Genomic DNA, 20,137 nt, shown 5'->3' with positions numbered 1-20,137 from the left:
TGATTTGCTGGAATGAGGCTATGGAACAAACAAAAGACAACATTCTTTGACATTTGAAGGGATTGAGGAACGTCGCGCTGTTAGATGCTGAAAGTGATGGCAATGAGCATCGGATTTGTAATCCACTCAAATTGCCAATGGGTTGGGGGCGGCGTAGAGCTTTCGAGCGATATTTTTACGAAGGCTACATCAATTGAGGAAGGACAAAACTGTTGAAGAGGATACAAGCATGGGGAGGGTGAAAAGGTGGTGCCCCAACCTTGAAGAATATGAAGACAAAGAGGGTAACATCTACACTAAGAAGACATAATGATCTGCAGTGGTTGGGACTGTGATCTAAGGATGAATGCAGCTGATTCATACTTTTTTGCAACTTAAGCTTTTGATGAGTTTTGAACCACAAAAAGGAATAAAACATAAAAGCTTCAGACACGGTGAATAGACAAGCTTATGTGCATTCACCTAGAAGATTTGGGGTTCATACCTATATGTCCTACTCTTAAAAGGATTATAACAGTTATACATGGAAAAAACAGTAAATTCTGCAAATGTTTATAACCAATTGAGCGAAGGTTAAGGCTACCCTACTCACTATGGGTAGGTAGCAACTAGCAAATCACTTTGTTCAGATTATGCAACCTCACTTTAGCCATCGTGGGTAACAAATACCAAAAGAGATCCTCCAAACTCTAAAGCTGGAGCCTGAGCCCCTAAGGTTATAGGGGCCTCCCTACCCATTGTGGGTAGGTAGTTTTTTAAGGTTTCGTAAGTCTCGATCTTTTCTACGACTTTTTGTTTTGGTTTTTATTTTTTATCAATTCTTACAATTATGCTTCATCGTAAGAGAAGTAAATATTCAAATATTAACATCCACCGTTCATTAATTTTGTGCTTGATTAGATTCAAAGGGTGTTTTGTTTATCAAGATATCTGATGATGCTAGTTCTTGTCTATTCCAATCATGGGAGAGGTGGATTAATTCATATACTGAACCTAATATCGGACTTACTGATTGCAATGTGAAATTGCCAGTATCAGATAGTGTATATTGAGAATATAGATACTGCACCTTTGGCTTGATTTCAAAGTGAAATTGCTAATATTCAATAGTAAAACAATTGCCCGCTATGGAATTTTAGAACTAGAAGTATTAACAGAAGCTTCGTTGAAAAAGCACGAGACGAAAAGGTCAAGTTGAAGACTAAAAGAAGAAGGATATGAAAACTGTCTTTGCAAATTTGCTTTATTGAACAAATTCAAATGGCTTTGGTAATTTTCAAATATGATCTGATGAGGGTAACATCTAAAGCAAGAAGACATATTGATCTGCAGTGGCAGGGACTGTGATCTAAGAATGAATGCAGCTGATTTGAACTTTGCAACTCGAGCTTTTGATGAGTTTTGAACCAAAAAATGGAAAAGAAAAATGAAACTAAAAGCTTCAAACTTGGTGAATAAACAAGCACTGCTCATACAAAATGCTTCTATGAACTCACCAAAATGGTAAAATTCCTGTAAAGAATTATTTCTATGATTCAATGGATTAACAGTTTCTATATCGATACAAAACACCCCATGCTCAATTGTACATAAAAGAATCTTATAGAAACAATAGAAGGAGGAAAGGGAGAGACCGGGAGTCGGGAGTCGGGAGACCACTGCACCTGCTACCAGAGTGAGCAAAATTCGATAAACAGGCACCACTGGCAAGTTGGCAACAATGCATACCACTAAGCTCCGAACTATTGCTTGCTGAATCAGGAATTCTTCCAGCGAATTATATATATATATATATATATATATATATATATATATATATATATATATACATTTAGCGAATTACATAAAAACAACTAAAAGTTAGTGTTACGGTGTAAAAAGTTGTTTGTAACTAAATTTAATAAAATTAAAGGGAAATGATGGAAAATGTCACATTAGAGTGTGAAATGATAAAAATATCACCTAATTTTCCACTTGATAAAAAGGTCCATTATGAATTGTTAATAATACTAATTTAGTCCTTATTAGTAATGAATTAATGTTAAAAAAGGTCAGTTTTAAAATTTTCTGATTCCCATTATGCCCTTAAAGTAAAAAAAATCCTAGAGCTCAAATCTTCTCTCTTTTGTTCTTGGCTATTTCGGAGAGAGACCAAGGGAAGGAGCAAAAAATTTCCTATTCCCGTTGGATTCCGGAATCGGAGGGCGGCGGCGGCTTGATTCCAATGAATGTGCTTTGTTGCAACCGTGATAGTCGGCGCATGTGCTTCTGATTCGTCGCCGATTGCTGATCCCAACTTGTGGTATTGGACTTTGAATTTTCTGCTTTTGGATTTTCGATCTGTTTTTGTAGATTGCATCGACTCTTGCTTGAAATCTTCATAGTTTTTTTTGTCATTTTGTTGGAGTAGGAGTGAATTGTAAGGTTATCTCAATGTCTAAGATCTCACACCAATCAGTGGCTACGCCTACTAGCTTGGCCTCGGTGTCCACTATTCCGGCTTGCAAGGTAATTCGTCTATTTTCTTTCACTATTTCGAGTTTAGATCTGCTGGCATACATCAAATGAAAATCTGGCTTACAAATTATGTTGTTTATGTTCTGCACAAGAAACACTTGTAATTTGGATCTAAATGAATAGTCGAAATCTCGGTCCAGGTTAATTAGTTTTCACCATCAGAGAGATTCTAAGGAGTACAATCAAATTTTGCGTTGCACAGCCACCAATTTGGTTGAGTTAATAATTGAATTCCTTTCTTTGTTTGGTCTATTAACGTGAAAACCTGTTCAACTAAAGAGAAAAAAGTTTGAAAACATGGAACACGGAGTGGACTCAGTTGTAAATTAGAGTGATCAATTCATGTTTGCTGGTTAAGAAGTGATCTTTATTAAAATTCATGTTCTTGGAGGGGAAATAGATTTGTGTAATGAAGTACTAGACTTGGTTATCTATTTCCTCACTCTCACGTGTATCTGGTTTCTGTGTTTTTAGTTATTTGGTAAGGTAGTGACATTGCAATAATTTGGTAAGGTAGTGATTGCATGTATGTTCTTGGATGAGAAAATTGACTATGTGAGATATAGTGATTGCAATAATTTGGTAAGGTAGTGTCTCGTTCTTTGGTTTTTCTAATTAGCCATCTTAAGTTATGTTTTGTTGTAGTTCTGAAATTTTACTTTGATAATTTCTCTGTGTTTTTGAAAGAAACATATGCGCCTCTTAATGCCAGAATTTCAAGTGTGCTGTGTAATTAAGTGATGAAAACCGATGAATTAAGTAGATAGAGCTGTGACGTAAGAAACAAGTAGATAAGGTTAAGTATAGACTCATGTGGTGAACTTACAAGGCATGATATTTTCCAGGTCAATCAGTTGGTTCAGGTTGCACAGAAGTGCCAGAGTACGATTGTTGAAAGTGGATCTGATGGGGTTTCTTAGCAGGATCTACAAGCAAATAGTAATTTGTGAGTTTTTGAGGTGATCAACCAGTTTGGTATTCAATTTTAATGTCTCCTCATAAAGAAGTAGGGCTTCACCGATGTTGTTTGTTTCCTTCAAGGTTCTGCCAGCTGGGCGGTAGCTCGCAAAGAGTTTGGAGTTGCAGTCGCTGAATGACTTGGCTTTTCTAAAAGATATGTGAGGTGTTTGCAGGTATATTTTATTGCATTCATGGACGTGATCATCGAGTTAGATAATGTTCAGTTTTTATGTCATGTATATCTTTATACTTGAATTTTATTTAAGTTGCTAACTTTCTAACTTTTAATAGATATCAGAGGTTGTGAACAACATGAAAGATTTGATCGAATTCTGCCAGGAAAACAAAGTTGGCCCAATTGGTATTTTCCTGTTTTTCATTCCTCTTTCCATTTTGTAGTTCTCTGCTGCTGCTTTGCATGGAGTTGAGCATATTGTTAGTAATTTCTTGTTCAATTAGTTGTATATTTGTATTCCGGCACCATCTTAGACAGATTCTTGAACAAACCATTATATGGTTTTGCCCCTGATATCCGCTTGGTATTGCTTGTAGCTTTAATTTACTCATTCTATGAGTTAACTATCTTCTGGTGAAGTAGTTGTAGTGTTCAATTTGGAGCTAATAGGCATGCTTCTTGAGTATTATGTTTAATTAAGTTAATGGAGGTTTTGGACATGGTGGATCTAGAGTTGATTGGAATCAGCTTGTTGTCGTCTTCACATCTTTCTTGTAGGAAGTAATGTTGCTCTTGTTTCTTGTATTTGATATATAATGCGGTGAAGTTGGTATTTGGCTACTTATTTCTTGCTCTCATTGATTCTTTCTCACTTCCTTCCTCCCTCTTTGTTGTGCCAAACTTTTTGTGAGCTCCTGTGTTTTGCTTGTTGCTTGTTTCAGTTGTTGATTCTATTTCTTTATATTGATTTCTTTGATTGACTTTCTGCTGAAAATTGCAGAGGGCTTGCAGGTTCATCCTCGACATGCGAATGCAACCAAGCTTCAGATGCAAAGGATGCACGAAATGGAGCAGTTAGCAAGTGTTCAGGGCATGCCAACTGATAGGAACACATTGAATAAGCTAATGGTAATAATAACCATCACATGGCCAGGGGAGGAGCTTTGAGTGGCTCTGCACAAGCAGCTTTAGCGCTGACCAATTACCAAAATCTGCTGATGAAGCAGAACTCGATGAATTGAAATGCAAATTCTCTTTTTTTATTCTTAAATGAGGAGCGATTCTTAAACGAGCTCTCATCTCAAGATTATATGAGAATTTCACTTTTTTTTTTTTTTTATTCTTCTAGCTTCTTCGAGTTGCTTCGTAACTAGAGACTTGGTCACGCTAATGACTTCACTAGCCAGTGACTTGATCAGTGACCTGTGTATAATAATGACATGGTCAGTGACATGCAATGTGATTTGGCCAGTAACTTGGTCAGTGACATGTGTATAACAGTGACATGCAATATGACCTGGCCAGTGACTTGGCAAATAACATGTGACTGACAGTGACTTTAACAGTTACGTGATTAGTGACATGGTCATGACTGTGATATGTAACTGACCAAGTAACTGATCATGTAACTGACCAAGTAACTGATCATGTAACTGACCAAGTAACTGACCAAGTAACTGATCATGTAACTGACCAAGGAACTGATCATGTAACTGACCATGTCACTTACAATGTATGTAACTGACCAAGTAATTGAACATGTAACTGATCGTTGTCATTGACATGGGCAGTGACTTTGCTAGTGACTTGAGGTTAACAGTGACTTGAACAACGATTGACAGTGACATGTTGATGACTATGACTTGGCCAATGACTTGAGGTTAACAATAATTTGGGTAGTGATCTCACTAACTAGGGACTTGGTTTGGCTTGGCTAAAGATTGACAGTGACTTAGCCACTGACTTGGCCAGAAATTGATACAGACACATGGACAGTAACATATACATTTATGTGGAGATAATGAATGTGTGTAATGCTGTTTAGGTTGTATGCTTTATTAAAATGGAAGTGTTGCTAGTTCAAATACATACTTTATAGGATCATATAATGAAACTGGTCAGTGTGGTCACTGGCCATGTCGCTATACAAGTCATTGGCCAGAGAAGTCACTGGAAAAGGCTAACTCCTTGGCAACGTGTGTTAACCTCATGTCACAGATTATGTAACTGATCATGTAACTTACAATGTATGTAACTGAACATGTAACTTACAATGTATGTAACTGAACATGTAACTGATCATGTAACTAACCATGATCAAAATTACTTTCACAGGTAAATTGGTTCAATTCTTGCTCCTCACCCAGATTCCTCTCGAGGAGATTTCTACTCACCTAGAATTACCTCGAGAGGATTATTCCTCACCCATATTGGTTTTGAGGTGATTTCTCCACACACCCATATTAGCCTTGAGAGGATTTCTTCTCACACATATTCATCTTTAGGGAATTACTTTACTCCTCACCCAAATTTTCTTTAAGAGGATATCTCCTCACCTAGATTTCCCTTGAGGAGATTACTCCTCACCCATATTAGCTTTGAGAGGATTTATTCTCACACAAATTAGCCTTTAGGGAATTACTTTACTCTTCACCCAAATTTTCTTTAAGGGGATATCTCCTCACCCAGATTTCCCTTGAGGAGATTACTCCTCACCCATATTAGCCTTGAGAGGATTTCTTCTCACACAGATTAGCCTTTAGGGAATTATTTTACTCCTCACTCAAATTTTCCTTGAGGCCGGGGATATCTCATCATCCAGATTTTCTTAAGGAGATTACTCCTCACTCATATTGGTCTTGAGGGGATATCTCCTCATCCAGATTTCCCTTGAGGAGATTACTATGAATATATGCAATATGACTTGGCCAGTAACTTGATCAGTGACAAGTGTATAACAGTGACATGGTCAATGATGCAATGTGACTTGGCCAGTGACTTGTATTACAGTGAAATGCAATGTGACCTAACCAGTGACATGAATATAACAGTAACTTGACAAGTGATATGCAATTGCCAATGACATGTTCAGTGACTTGTCTACTGACTTGTGATCAACCTTGGACATGGTCAGTGACATTGACTTGTTGAATTCAAAAGATGCCAAAAATTAGAATGTGCTGTAAAAGATCTATAAAAGTAATGTTTTATTAAGGAAAACTAAACATAACAGTGACATCATAAAAATATACAAAAAGCTAATTTATTTAATAAACTGGAGTTTACAATTCACCAGTGACTTGCATCCTAAGCCCTAGGCAAATTTCTAAAACTCTAAATATGCAGAGATCCAATTGTACCTATGTTCCGCAAATATCTTGATTATATGAGCTTTATATTGCAAAATATCATTGCTGAGTTTCTTCTGAATCCCCTCCTCTTTTGAAAGTTTCTCCATATAGTTCACCTCTGTCTTGGAAAAATCAAGTGCCAGTTGTGATATTTCAAGCCCTTCCTTTCGAACAATGGACACATACCTAGAAGTGTTGTAGAAGAAGAACAATATAGAGTTTGAGCAACAGAGTTTTACAGTAGTTCAAATGCAAGCAAGCATCCTAAATTTGCTAAAAGGAAATGCAGCTACAGTACTGTTGAGGATTGAAATTGTCAACTCCAAGGTCCTCATCCTGTAGAAGAATGCGACTATATTGATAAACTATATCAGGATGTAAGAAACGCTTTGCGAACCACCTAGGCATCAAGAAAGCTATCACTCAGAAACGCATCTAAAATAAGCCAACTTCTAATACAAATGAAATGATTGAAGGCATGAAGATAAGTCCTGTGTACCATTTTGTTTGATTGACTGCAGACACATAAATGACAAGATCATTCCATTAAAATTGCTTCCCCTCATCAACGTTACCATCATAATGAAAAAGCATCACAACAAAACCACTTGACAAAAACTGCATTATGGTGTATAAGATCAAACACAAAGCCAATTCAATAGAATGTCAATGCAATATAATCTATTAAATATCACATTCCAACTATGAAAAAGGCATGAAACATCAAATATCATAATTATAAACATTTCAAATCAGCAACAGTAGTTCATTAGTTCAAGAACCTGGAAACTTTGAAACGTTCTTTATGAGTTTTCATGCCAAATCCAATGAGTCTAGAAGAAAAACGTACAAACACCTCATAAACACAAACCATATGATCCTATGCGCAAATGACACCTCATTTACAACTAGATTTCTGAAAGAACTACTCAAATCAATACAGGACCTAGTATACCATTCAATTACAAACTTAAAATAAGTGCAAGCAGAAGAAATTCAAATTAACATTTAGATCACATTAAAGGAGTCTTCACCTCATTAAGAATCTACTCTCTAAGCATGCTGCGCTTCACCCCAGTAAAGTCCCTTCAATTCCTTTTTAGCGCGTCGTGCCTCATGTCTTTCCTTCTTGATAGCCGCCTCACTCAGATATATATTCAAGTTATCATCAAAGAACCAATAGAAATTTACCAACACAACTACAAAACAGAAATTACAATTCCTGGAATTATCAAATGCCAAAATCAGTAGCTATGAGATATTTGAATACAAGTTATATGCTCCCAGTTTGAATAATTACTTCATTTCTACAACTTCATCGAGTGCTAGCAGCTATAGATAATACCTACTAAAAGCATTTGGGAAAAATAGACCAAATCTAAAAGCACTAAACTAATATCATTATGCAATGTAAGAAATCCATGCTGTCGTTGCCATATAAAGCAAGGCCTATTTTGGGTCACAAGCTTCACCAAAAATAGAAAGCCAGAAAGCCTAACCTCGATCTTCTATACAAAGCATAGGGTATAGCTTCATAAGCTTTAGATGATAAAGTCATGAAGTGCCTCATAATTAAAGCTGGGCAGTAATTTATGATTATCTCTATAGAAAAAGCCAAACTTTACAGAGAGACATAATAATCAAATAAACAACATGCATGTTCAGAATGCAGCCAAGAAGTGAAAAAGAAGGGCTAGTATTTAGAATTAGAAGCAAACTGAATTGGATAGATTGATTGATTGGTGATGAAGGAGAGTAGTGACCTGGCGGGATTTTGCTGTAATCGAAGTCGGTCCACGACGTCTTGTTGAAGAGCTTGTGGGACGGCCAACTAGGGTTGGGGAACATGGCCGAGATAGAGGAACTGAGGAAGTGAGTAGAAAATGCATCAATATCATACCCAGTGATATTGAATATAGCAATGCGAAGCAGGTTCCTCGTCTAACATTCAGTCATTCACAGCAAATACTATAGTATTCAGACTCCAAATTCACATAACTATTGCTACTTTCCTCATCTCAATCATACAAACTAAACGCCTAGCAATCAATCATGATAATCCAGGGTGTCTTCAACCACAATTCAATTGAATTAGCAATCACTCAACTACGAATAACAACTAAGATTTCCATGACCAAGATCTACATGCGAGAGATCGTTACTTACCAGAAGAAGCCCTCTAACCAAAACGGTTTGCTTCTGAACCGGCATGATCTTCATGATTCTCTCAGGCCCAACACCGCGGCGCCTACCGCCGCGACCACAGTTACCTCCGAACCTGTGGCAGAAGCCTCCACGCTCAACATCGGCGCCGCCTCCTCTTTCAACCATGAAGTTGAGGAAGACGCCAGCTTGGATGGAACATACGACGTCGTTTACCGAGCAGGATGGAGTTGTTGCCTCTCGGAACTTCCATCTAGCTCTGCCATTGTTTGCCACGGCCGCTGTCGTTGTCGTCGACGAAGGTCTCAAGGAAGAAGAAGCCATGGATTTCGGAGCTTCACGAACGAACAGATAATCCAGATGCAGAGAATTTGAGAGAGAGAGAGAGAGAGAGAGAGATTTTGGTAGGGGTCGAGTGTTCAAATGGACAAGGGTTAGATGAGCTCCAGTAACGGGAGGGAGGGAGACTGAGAGCTGCCAGTGGCAGTTTTCGTAATTGTTGTTATTTTTAGTGTTAGATTGATAAGGAGTGACCTAAAGTATCATGAGGACATTTGTGTTATCTGAATTATCATAACACACTTTAAAATGACCTCTTTTATCATTGTCCCTAAAATTAATTTGGACATACGTATTTTCCAAATTCAATTTATCAATGCTATTTTTTTAAATGAAATTAATTAATATTTGGAACGAAAATTTAATGCCTATTTCTTGTCACCTAATTTAATATATTTATGCTATTTGGAAAGAAAAATTATAGGAAAGAATTTAATTAGATGAAGAAAAATATTGGTGAAAGAATCTGTAAACATCTCCCTTAAATTAATATATGTTGTAGAGAAACTGAATTTGGGAGGAATTTCTGTGTGTTCTCATTGATAATAGGGGCCTCTTTATATAGAGGATTACAATGCATAGAATCTCAATCATACAAGGAAAATAATTCTACATTGATTAGGATTCTAGATCCTTCTAATTAAATCCTATTACCACTAGGTCAAGTAACCTAGAGTTTGGGCTAAACACAAATTAGGTTTTCCTTGAACACTCCCCCTTGTGTTGCCCAAACGCGGTGCTTCTCTCGTTGCCTCATTAAAAACCTTGCCGAGTAACAAAAACCCAGTGGGACAAAAATAACCTCGGTCGAAGGGGAAAAAGAGCACAACACACCCTTCACGATTCGAGACGAACATGTAGACATCTCCCCCTGATGTCTGCGCCTCCCCCTGATGACTACGATCATGGGAGTTCAGATAATTTCCGCAAGCCAATTCTTGCCACATGTTTCTCGAACGTGGAATTGGGCAATGACTTAGTAAACAAGTCTGCCTCACTGTCCTCAGATTGAATCTAGTTCACTTTGATCTCGAGGAGTGTCTGTTGTTGCTGATTATGCTTGGTGTTGTCGCTGTTGATGTAGCCTTGCCTCATTTGTTCAAAACAAGTAGCATTATCTTAAACGCTCGTAGGCTCAACTGTGGTAGACTTCAAACCACAATTGTTCGAACATGCGTAATTATGGATCCAATCCATATACATTCACGAACCACTTCGTGAAGAGCAATGATCTCTGCATTGTTCGAAGATATAGCGACTAGGGTCTACTATGTAGACCTCCAAGATGTCACGGTCTTTTCCCATGGTGAACACTTAACCAGATTGGGAATGACCATTGTGTGGGTCAGACAGATACCCAACATCAGCAAAACCTTCCAAAACACATGTCGTTTTGGAATGGGGATAGAGAACGCAAGCCAGCGTTGGCGGCGTTTCTGGTGTGTGATGGGTCCGAATCCATCATCTCTTCGTAGGGATAGAACAAGCCCATATCAATCATACATCCCAAATATCGAAAGATATCTTTTACACCAATCCAATGGCGTCGCGTTGGCGCAGAGCTATATCTAGCTAACAAGTTCACAACATATGAGATGTCCGGTCTTGTGCATTGAGATAACTACAATAATGCGCCTATTGTACTAAGTAAGGCACTTTTGCCTCTAACACATCTTCATCATCATCCTTTCGACGAAGAGGATCATTTTCAGGATCAAGAGTACGGACGATCATGGGGGTGCTTGAAGGCTTGACCATGTCAAAACGCCTAAGCATCTATCGACACGATGCTCAAGTTCCAAACCGAGACATAATCGTGTTCTCCCAAAATCCTTCATCTCAAACTCAGATTTCAAGTGTTTGGACCCAAAATGAACATTTTGGTCTGACAAGGCACGTCTTGGAGAAATTGAGCCAATATCAGTGGCTCAAGCTATATATTGTTGACAAGTTCGAAATATATATTTAGAGGCTAAACAAAGCCTACTATGGAAGCATGAAAAGTCAACTTTAGCACATTTTCCTACTTCGGCTAGGAGAAACCGAGCTAAACAAGGAAGAAGGGGCGGCAGACTAACCAAATGAAATCGAAATGAGCTGAAACTTTCCATATTAATACTAGACATCCCAAGGATCATTTCTTATGAAGAGTGCCAGAGTTAAATTTAAGTGAAAAGCCTTCAAACAATCAGCCCAATTTTCAACAGAAGCAAAACTGGAAAACTGGACCTGTAAGAGGTCCAGCAGCATTTCCGGCCCAACCACATGGAAATAAATTCTGAAATTTTACCACAGTAATCTACACTCATGGTGGATAATTTCATATGAAGAAGTCGAAGGCTTATACTGAAGTCTTTTTGGAGAAATAATTGAAGGAATAAAGGGGCAGAAACTGACCTAAAACCAGCTAAATATTCACATGTTCATGTTTCCTACCCACATGCATGAAGAAAGCTAGATGCTTTTCTCTTTTTCCTTGGATATATTTTTCTTCTACAATCTCTTTAATAGATCATCATCACTTCCATGTTTTTGCACCTTCATGCTTTGCTTTCATTTCATCATTTCTCTATCTTTTCCATATTTTACAAATCACTTTCATACTCCACTTTCATTATTTTTCTTCCACTCATCATTTCACTCTTCTTTTTCTTCCCTATATAAACACCTTATCCTCTCATTCTAAAACACACATTCACAACATCACAACATCTCTAGGATGATCTAAGTTCTCTCTAGAGCAACCTCTCTAAGAGCAACTCCTCTCTTTCTCTTTCTCTTAGCGGTGATCACACTCCTAGTCCTAGTCTTCTCAGAAGCCGACTTTCAGTGCCACCAAACCCTCTGTCAAAGTGCTTCGATCCTAGTCTCCTTGGGAGCCGATTGTAAAACCACGACCAAACACCAACACCGAGACACATTCACATTCAACAACAACATCTCTAAGATGATCTAAGTTCTCTCTAGAGCAAACCTCTCTGAGAGCAACTCCTCTCCTTTTCTTTCTTTTAGCGGTGATCACACTCCTAGTCCTAGTCTTCTCAGAAGCCGACTTTCAGTGCCACCAAACCCTCTGTCAACGTACTTCGGTCCTAGTCTCCTCGGGAGCCGACGGTAGTGCCGCGACCACAACGGTTACAAAACCAGCCAAGCAAGGGTAATGCCCTAGCAACCCAGCCAAGCTAAAGTCACGCTTTAGCAAGATCTCAATACTTCCCGGTGATTTTGCTCTGCTCAATCTGCAATATTGAGTATCGATTGTGTGAATAAGAAGAAGCTCAGCAAAAGTCCTCACCACGAGGCACAAAGAATCCCACGACGAGGTTAGTGCTCTCCTCGTCCACAATTGCTTGAAAGAAGTCAGGTCAAGGGACATCCCCGACGACCGCACCTGAACGGTGCTGGCACGCCCGCGCAGAAAAGAGACTGTTGACCAGCTGCAGCAAAATTGGAGCCAAACATTTTGGCACGCCCAGTGGGACAAGGTTAGAATTTTTTTTCTTTTCTTGAAGACATTCAACCACCGGGCTTCAAAACAAACATTTTGGCACACCTGGTGGGACTATACTAGAGTCTTTTTGCATTTGTTCGCCATCATTGAGATGCCAGGGGAAAATCTTTACCAAAAGAAATTCCTAAAGTGAATGATGGTCAATGTTGCCACCACTGGCAATACTACCATTAATGATGAGTTTATGCCTATTCCCATCCCAGAGGGGGCAAGCATTGAGGAACAGCTCGCGATCATCATGGCCAATATTGAGAGGCATAAAGAAAAGCGAGCCAGGGACATGACCAGTTTGATTGCAAAAACAAAGCAGAGGTTTTGCGATTGGGACCTACAAATTGAGCAGAACGCTCGAGAAGCTGGAGAACAATTCCATAAGCCTTTCTTGAGCAGCGACAAACAGACCACTCAACATGCTGCGAACATCACATCTGAGTTCACAACCTTACGCGAGGAAGGTTCCAGCTTGGCTAATTCGCAGCAAGGCGAATTGGAACGTCAAAAACCTGCTCGCGAAGAGGTCGTTTCTGAGACTAACTTGCCTGTAGGTGGCAATCAACCTAAGGGTCTCACTGGTGAGTCACAGCCTTACACAGAGGCTGTGCATGGAGAAGGTCATCAACAAGATTGTTCTTCAGACAAGAAAATTGTCTCTAAACAAATATCTGATTTCTCCACTGATCAAGCCAAATATGTGGCTACTGATCAGATGCATGGGGGGCAAGATATGACCCATGATCATCCCTTTGATCAAGAGAAGTTGGCGACAGTTCCCAAATTACAATTGAAGATCATGCCTCGTCAACCAAAAAAGATACTTGGGGGGCAAGAATACCCCTCTCACGAGCCAAATTCCTCCAAATTCTTCAACGAGAAGTATATTTGTTCTTTTCCTACAAGCTCTCACAGGAGGAATTTTTACCGTATAAATTTTGATACATCGGAGCTTGGAGTGAAGCATAGATGGCCTCCCCCGTGGCCTTCTGGAGGTTAGCCAAACATAGTGCTGCTAACTTCTTTCTTTGTTTTTAAATTTCCTGTCAATTTTCAGTTTTCATTTTTATTGCTTACCAATATGCGACAATGAGACAATGAGAAAAAAGATTGAGGTTAGCCAATCAGAGCTTGGAGTGAAGCATAAATGGCCTCCCCCGTGGCCTTCTGGAGGTTAGCCAAACATAGTGCTGCTAACTTCTTTCTTTGTTTTTAAATTTCCTGTCAGTTTTCAGTTTTCTTTTTTCAGTTTGAAATTGATTTCAAATATTGTATTACGATTTCAGAGCTAGTAAAACTTTGCAACATATAATGCCATATCAAATCTGTGTAGCACTGAGGCAGTCCAATATTTGCTGAAGCTTTGCAAGCATGAGGAGGACTCGCAGGCTGATGATGGAGATACAACTTTTACTTTATTTGCATCTCTACTTGACTCTGCTCTTCAAGGTATCTCAACTAGACTTGCCTTCCAGTCTCGAGATTCTTCTAAATGTGACAAAGTATATTGACTTGACATCGCATTTTAGTTGTCTATATGGATAAAGTTTCTTGGTATATTTTGTTTTCAGGGTTGATACCTTTTCCTGACCTGATACTAAGACTTGAAGAATCGTGCATAAATGTTTTAGAGTCAATTATGTATGTCCTCATTTTGACAATAATTGCTGAATGTTAAAGTGAATATAATTTGACATGTAAATGCTCAACTATTAGTGCTTTTCGAGATTAACTTATGAGGGTCTCCGCCGTCACCATGGTTTCCCTCATCTAGGGTCTCACTACGACCGTGGATCGGCGTCGTTATTCTTTCACATCAGCGATATGACAGGACTGAAACCCATCTGTAACTGGGGTTTTCTCAATGGAGGAACTGCTAGGGTTGGGTTTAGCAGGTCTTTTGCGTCTGTTCTTGCGCAACCCTCTGTTCCATTGGCTTCTCTTCCTCCGCCAGTGGTCGAGGGTGGTAAAATGACTGTGACAATATCAGAAGATGGGTATCAATCCGGTTTGGCAAAGTGCAAGCACATGTTGTTGGGTCGTCTGCAATTGGGTCCTAAGGATCAACTATTCTCCATCTGACTTGCATAAGAAACTGAGTCTTCTTTGGGGTGAGATTGGTCACTGGAGAATTATCCCAATGGGCAAAGGGTATTATTCATTCAGCTTTTCCTCAGTTGATTGCGTTTCGACGATTTGGGAGAAGGGATCCATTGCTTTGAAACCTGGCACGTTGAGACTCATGCGCTGGGTTCCCAACTTCTCTCCTGCTACTCAACGTAATACCAATGCTCAGGTGTGGGTGAAGTTTTGGGATCTTGGTCTGGAATTTTGGGAGCCTACTACACTTTTTGAGATTGCCAGTGGTATTGGCGTTCCAGTGAAGATTGATGAGAATACTCTACATCAGAGATTTGGTCACTATGCTAGGGTTTTGGTGGATATTGATCTTTCTTCTGACCCTCCTTCTGAGCTGGTGATTAAAAGAGCTTGTGGGGAAGCCTATGTCATATCTGTGGAGTATGAGCGCCTTCCTGATATTTGTTCTCATTGTGGTAACGTTGGTCATAGGGTTACTGCATGTAGGTTCGTGCGTACTTCAGTTCATGATAAACCAGAAGCGGAGGTGGTTCAGGATAGGGGTCGTTCCCGGAAGCGGTCTCACAAACACAAACGAAGAACAAAACAAGTTTCTGTCCCTAAGAATGTTGGAGAGGGGTCTAGAAGGGATGCCGGAAAAGCAGTGATTGTTGATGATACCCCTCCAGCCAAGGAAGATGCAAGGGAAGGCCCATCCTTTGTGCGTCAAACTCCTTCTCCTTCACTAGTTAATGTTGTGGCTGGTAGTGACAAGGTAGAGGTGCAAAATAAGGTAGTAATGGAGGGACCTACTGCTCCAATTGTTTACACTTGTGCTCCAGATGTTGAGAAAGCTACTTGTCAAGCTGTTGAGCACACTGTTATTCCAATTGTTGAGCAAGCTATAGTTCAAAATGTTCTTGTTGCTGAGGATGTCTCGGATCACCAGGTTCTTGCTACGCAGGCTATTGATAATGACTCTGATACTCGGATTGTGCACTCCGGCAGTGATATTGAATCTGATGGCTCAAATCTTGAGTCTTCTGTTCCAATTGAGAATTGGTATGATGAAACAGAGCATGTATCTGAGACTCAAGAGTTTACTGAGGTAGTTTCCAAGGCACGTCGTAGGTCTATGAGGAAGGCAGCAAACATAGAGAGCCGGCAGGCTTATATTAGTCGTTCTAAGGGTGCTTCCCAATGAGAATTATGTATTGGAATTTACGGGGTATTGCAAATAACCCCACTCAAGATGCATTAACAGAGTTTGTCAGGGCTAACAACCCAGAGATTTTATGTATAGCGGAGCCTTTTGTCTCTTTGGAGTCTATTCCTCTGTCTTTCTGGAATACTCTAGGCTTGCGGGTGGTATGCACTAATGATCGAGGTTCATTAAGGCCGAATTTATGGGTTTTTTGTAGAGTCTCTCTTATACCTTGGGTTCGAGTGCTATCTGTCTCGGAACAACAGGTTTCTCTGCAAGTAATGTTTGATGGAGTTAATTGTTTTATTACTGCAGTGTATGCTCGTACTACAATGGTAGGTCGGCGCCAATTATGGGAGGATATCGCTATGGTGAAGGGAAGTTTTGTAACTGGTCCATGGTTGGTTTTTGGTGATTTCAATGCAGTTCTAGGTGCTCATGAAAAGAAAGGTGGGGCTCCTCTTTGTATGCGCTCATGTGAGGAGTTTCAGGCAATGTCAGATGTGTGTGAACTTGTTCATGTTGATACTAAAGGTGCTGAATTTACATGGGTGCGCAGAAGAGGTATTCGGGGAAATGTAGAGTTACGTTTGGATAGGAGTTTGGCTAATCTGGAGTGGTTGGATGCTTGGGATCAATTTGATTGTCGCACTTTGCCACGAATCTGCTCTGATCATAATCCACTTCTTATGTCTTTCTCAAAATTTTCAGATTCTCATCACAGTCTTTTTCAATTCCGGAAGATGTGGTTGGAACATAATGATTTTCTGAACTTTGTTAAGGGTTGTTGGTCATCAGCTCACTCTTTGGGCTGCCCTCTAACTATTCTTCAGCACAAGTTACGCATCTTACGGAAAGCTCTTAGAAAATGGAATTGGGAGGTTTTTGGTGATGTTCATTGCAGAGTTAAAAAGGATCTTGAGGCTTTAGCTGATATTCAAAGAGTCATTGCATCTTCTGGTGGGAGTGATGATGAGTATGCAAAGGAGAACGAGATACAAGCTAATTTGAATGATTCACTTCGGGCACAAGAGATTTTTTTCCGGGAAAAGTCAAGGTTGCGGTGGTTATCTGCGGGGGACCGAAATTCTTCTTTTTTCCATGCTATGTGTAGGACGCGTCGAAATCGTTCTTCTATTACTGTACTAAGGGATGGTGATAAGGTATTGAATGACCTTCAATCTATTCAGACACACATTCTGGAATATTATATGGATCTCTTTACTCAGCATGAAGACTATCAGGATAATGGTTTGGTGTCCAATGTGATTCCTTCATTGGTTACAGAGGAAGAAAATTGTGCTCTTACTTCAGTTCCTTTATCTGAGGAGATTTGGGCTGTGGTTAAGTCTATGGATCTAGATAGCGCCCCAGGTCCCGATGGCTTTAGTGGTCAGTTCTTTGTATCATGTTGGGAGATTGTTGGTGCGGATGTGATAAATGCGGTACAACATTTCTTTACTACTGGTCAGTTATCGGCATCCTACAACTCAGGGCTTATTATTTTAATTCCAAAAGTTGATCATGCGGACTCAATTAAACAATTTCGACCTATTGCTCTCACCGATTTTGTTTTCAAGATTATTCCAAAGATCCTTGCAGTTCGCTTGTCTTCAATTGCCTCCCGCATAATCTCTCCTCAACAACATGCTTTTGTTCCAGGAAGAAACATTTCAGATTGTATTTTGACGACTTCTGAGTGCTTTAATCTATTGGACTCGAAATGTTATGGAGGTAACGTGGCAATTAAGGCTGATATTACTAAAGCTTTCGATACGTTGTCTTGGGATTTTCTATTGCATGTTCTACATGCCTTTGGTTTTCATCCAACATTCGTTCAGTGGGTGCATGCTTTATTGTTGTCTGCAAAGCTTCTCTCTTAATTAATGGAAGACCTGTGGGTTATTTTTCTTGTGGAAGAGGGGTTCGTCAAGGAGACCCTCTTTCTCCCTTGCTTTTTTGCTTGGCAGAAGAGGTCCTCAGTCGAGGTATATCAAGGCTTATTTCTTCAGGTGGGTTACAGCGCATTAGTTCTCCTCGAGGTACTCTAGCTCCATCTCATGTATTGTTTGCCGATGATGTAATTGTTTTTTGCCGGGGTGATCAAAGAAATTTAGCAAAAATTATGAAGTTTTTTTCTGAGTATGGGGATTCTTCTGGGCAAATAATCAACAAAGAAAAGTCACAAGTCTTTATTGGTAAGCATTTGCATCGACGCCGGCACTCTATTTCCAGCTTCTTAGGTATTCCTTTGGGCTCTGCTCCATTCATATACTTGGGTGCCCCTATTTTTCATGGCAAGCCTCGCGTATCATATTTTCAGCCGATTGTGGATAAAATAAGGCTACGATTGTCAAGTTGGATGGGTTCTTTTTTGTCAATGGCCGGGAGACTCCAACTTATTAAATCTGTCATTTACAGCATGTTTGTTTACACTTTCCAAGTGTATGAATGGCCTGTGTCTTGACTTAGACGAGTTGAGGTGTGGTGTCGTAATTTTCTTTGGTCAGGTTCTATTGATCGGCGGGGGATTCCTCTAGTGGCATGGCGGTCATGCTGTACTCCAGTTGATGAGGGTGGTTTAGGGCTTAAGCAACTTGTGCTCTTGAATCGTTCCTTATTATTAAAGCGCTGCTGGGAGGTTTTTTCTTCTCAATCTGAAGGTTGTTCATTCATTCGGAACCGGTTTATTCGGCGTCGTTCTTATGCTTCTTCTTCTATCTGGCATGGGATTCGGCAATTTTGGGTTGTTGTTCAAGATAATGCTCGATGGTTAATTGGTTCAGGGGATAAGATTTCTTTTTGGAGGGATAATTTCTTGGGCAGACCCATTAGTGATTTCTTCGGTGTCCGTGTTGCATTACAGGACGATCTTCCAGACATGGTTTCGAGTTTTATTAGTAATGGTTCATGGGATTTGCCTCAGCTTCTACACTTCTATTTTCCATCCTTGTGTGATTGGATTAGTCAAGTTCCAATTGCCGCAGATCCTTCAGCAGAAGACAAACTTATTTGGACTGCTTCCTCTTCTGGTGAGTTAACTGCAAAGCATGCTTACATATTTTTGCGGCAGCCTTCTCCTTCAGTAGCATGGGGCAAATCATTATGGTCTAAATTTATCTTGCCTCGAATGTCTCTGCTAGCTTGGAAGGTTTTAAGAGGTAGAGTGATTTCTGATGATTTTTTACAACGAAGGGGAGTAGCTTTGGTCTCTCGTTGTGATCTTTGTGGTATCGATTCTGAATCTCTTGATCACATTTTTCTTAATTGCTCTTTTACGGCTGCAATATGGAGTCATTTTACTTTTCTCTTTGAGTTGGGTGGAGTTCCTCCCTCAATTTTGGAGGGTTTACAAGTGGGTATGGCTGTCGGACGAAGTGGACAGCTCAAAGACTTATGGTTGATTTGTTTCACTTCAATATTGTGGTTTGTATGGGATGCTAGAAACAAAATGAGACATGAGGGGAATGTGTTTTCAGTTGGTACTATTTGTAGGCTTGTCTCTTATCATATTCAAGCAGCTAGTCGTTTGGCAACAGGTACCATGCACAATTCCATCCAAGATCTACGCATTTTGAAAGCCTTTGGGGCCCATTGCAGATTGCGTCGTGCCCCTAGAGTGATAGAGGTGAATTGGCATCCCCCATTGATTGGTTGGGTTAAGATTAATTCTGATGGAGCTTGGAAACATGATGAGGGGGTTGGAGGTTATGGGGCTGTGTTTAGGGATCATATGGGACGTTTGCTTGGAGCTTTTGCTTCTAATCTTGAGATTCCTAGTTCCATTGCGGCAGAGGTGATGGCTGTGATTAAGGCAATTGAGCTGGCATGGGTTCGTGATTGGAAGCACATATGGCTAGAAGTGGACTCTTCTCTTATTCTGGATTTTATTAAATCTCCTTTGTTGGTCCCCTGGCAACTTCGTATTAGCTGGCTCAATTGCTTGTACAAGATTTCTCAAATGACTTTTCGTGTATCACATATTTTTCGTGAAGGTAATAAGGTAGCTGATGCTTTGGCGAATTATGGTACGACTGCTCCTAATATGGTGTGGTGGGATGCTCCAC

At 39.8% G+C, this 20,137-nt stretch overlaps 1 protein-coding gene and 1 long non-coding RNA gene across 4 annotated transcripts; both read left to right on the top strand.

Moving 5' to 3' along the window:
- Positions 1–2,124: 2,124 nt before the first annotated feature.
- LOC133717904 (uncharacterized) lies at positions 2,125–4,695 on the top strand. 3 transcript variants are annotated; one of them, XR_009850026.1, is made up of 6 exons: positions 2,126–2,302; positions 2,411–2,508; positions 3,363–3,463; positions 3,559–3,650; positions 3,769–3,838; positions 4,434–4,695. It is a non-coding gene; the product is annotated as an uncharacterized LOC133717904 (long non-coding RNA). The 3 variants fall into 3 exon arrangements; XR_009850025.1 differs by having other exon boundaries at positions 3,363–3,476; XR_009850024.1 differs by having other exon boundaries at positions 2,125–2,302; positions 3,363–3,650.
- A 10,232-nt stretch (positions 4,696–14,927) lies between these two features.
- On the top strand, positions 14,928–16,070 carry LOC133716837 (uncharacterized). The gene has a single exon (XM_062143491.1). It carries the CDS (start codon positions 14,928–14,930, stop codon positions 16,068–16,070), a length of 1,143 nt encoding a protein of 380 aa, XP_061999475.1.
- Positions 16,071–20,137: the final 4,067 nt, after the last annotated feature.

This window comes from Rosa rugosa, chromosome 6, assembly GCF_958449725.1.
Source record: "Rosa rugosa chromosome 6, drRosRugo1.1, whole genome shotgun sequence".
NCBI lineage: Eukaryota > Viridiplantae > Streptophyta > Magnoliopsida > Rosales > Rosaceae > Rosa > Rosa rugosa.
This window is presented reverse-complemented; position numbering and strand designations above follow the sequence as displayed.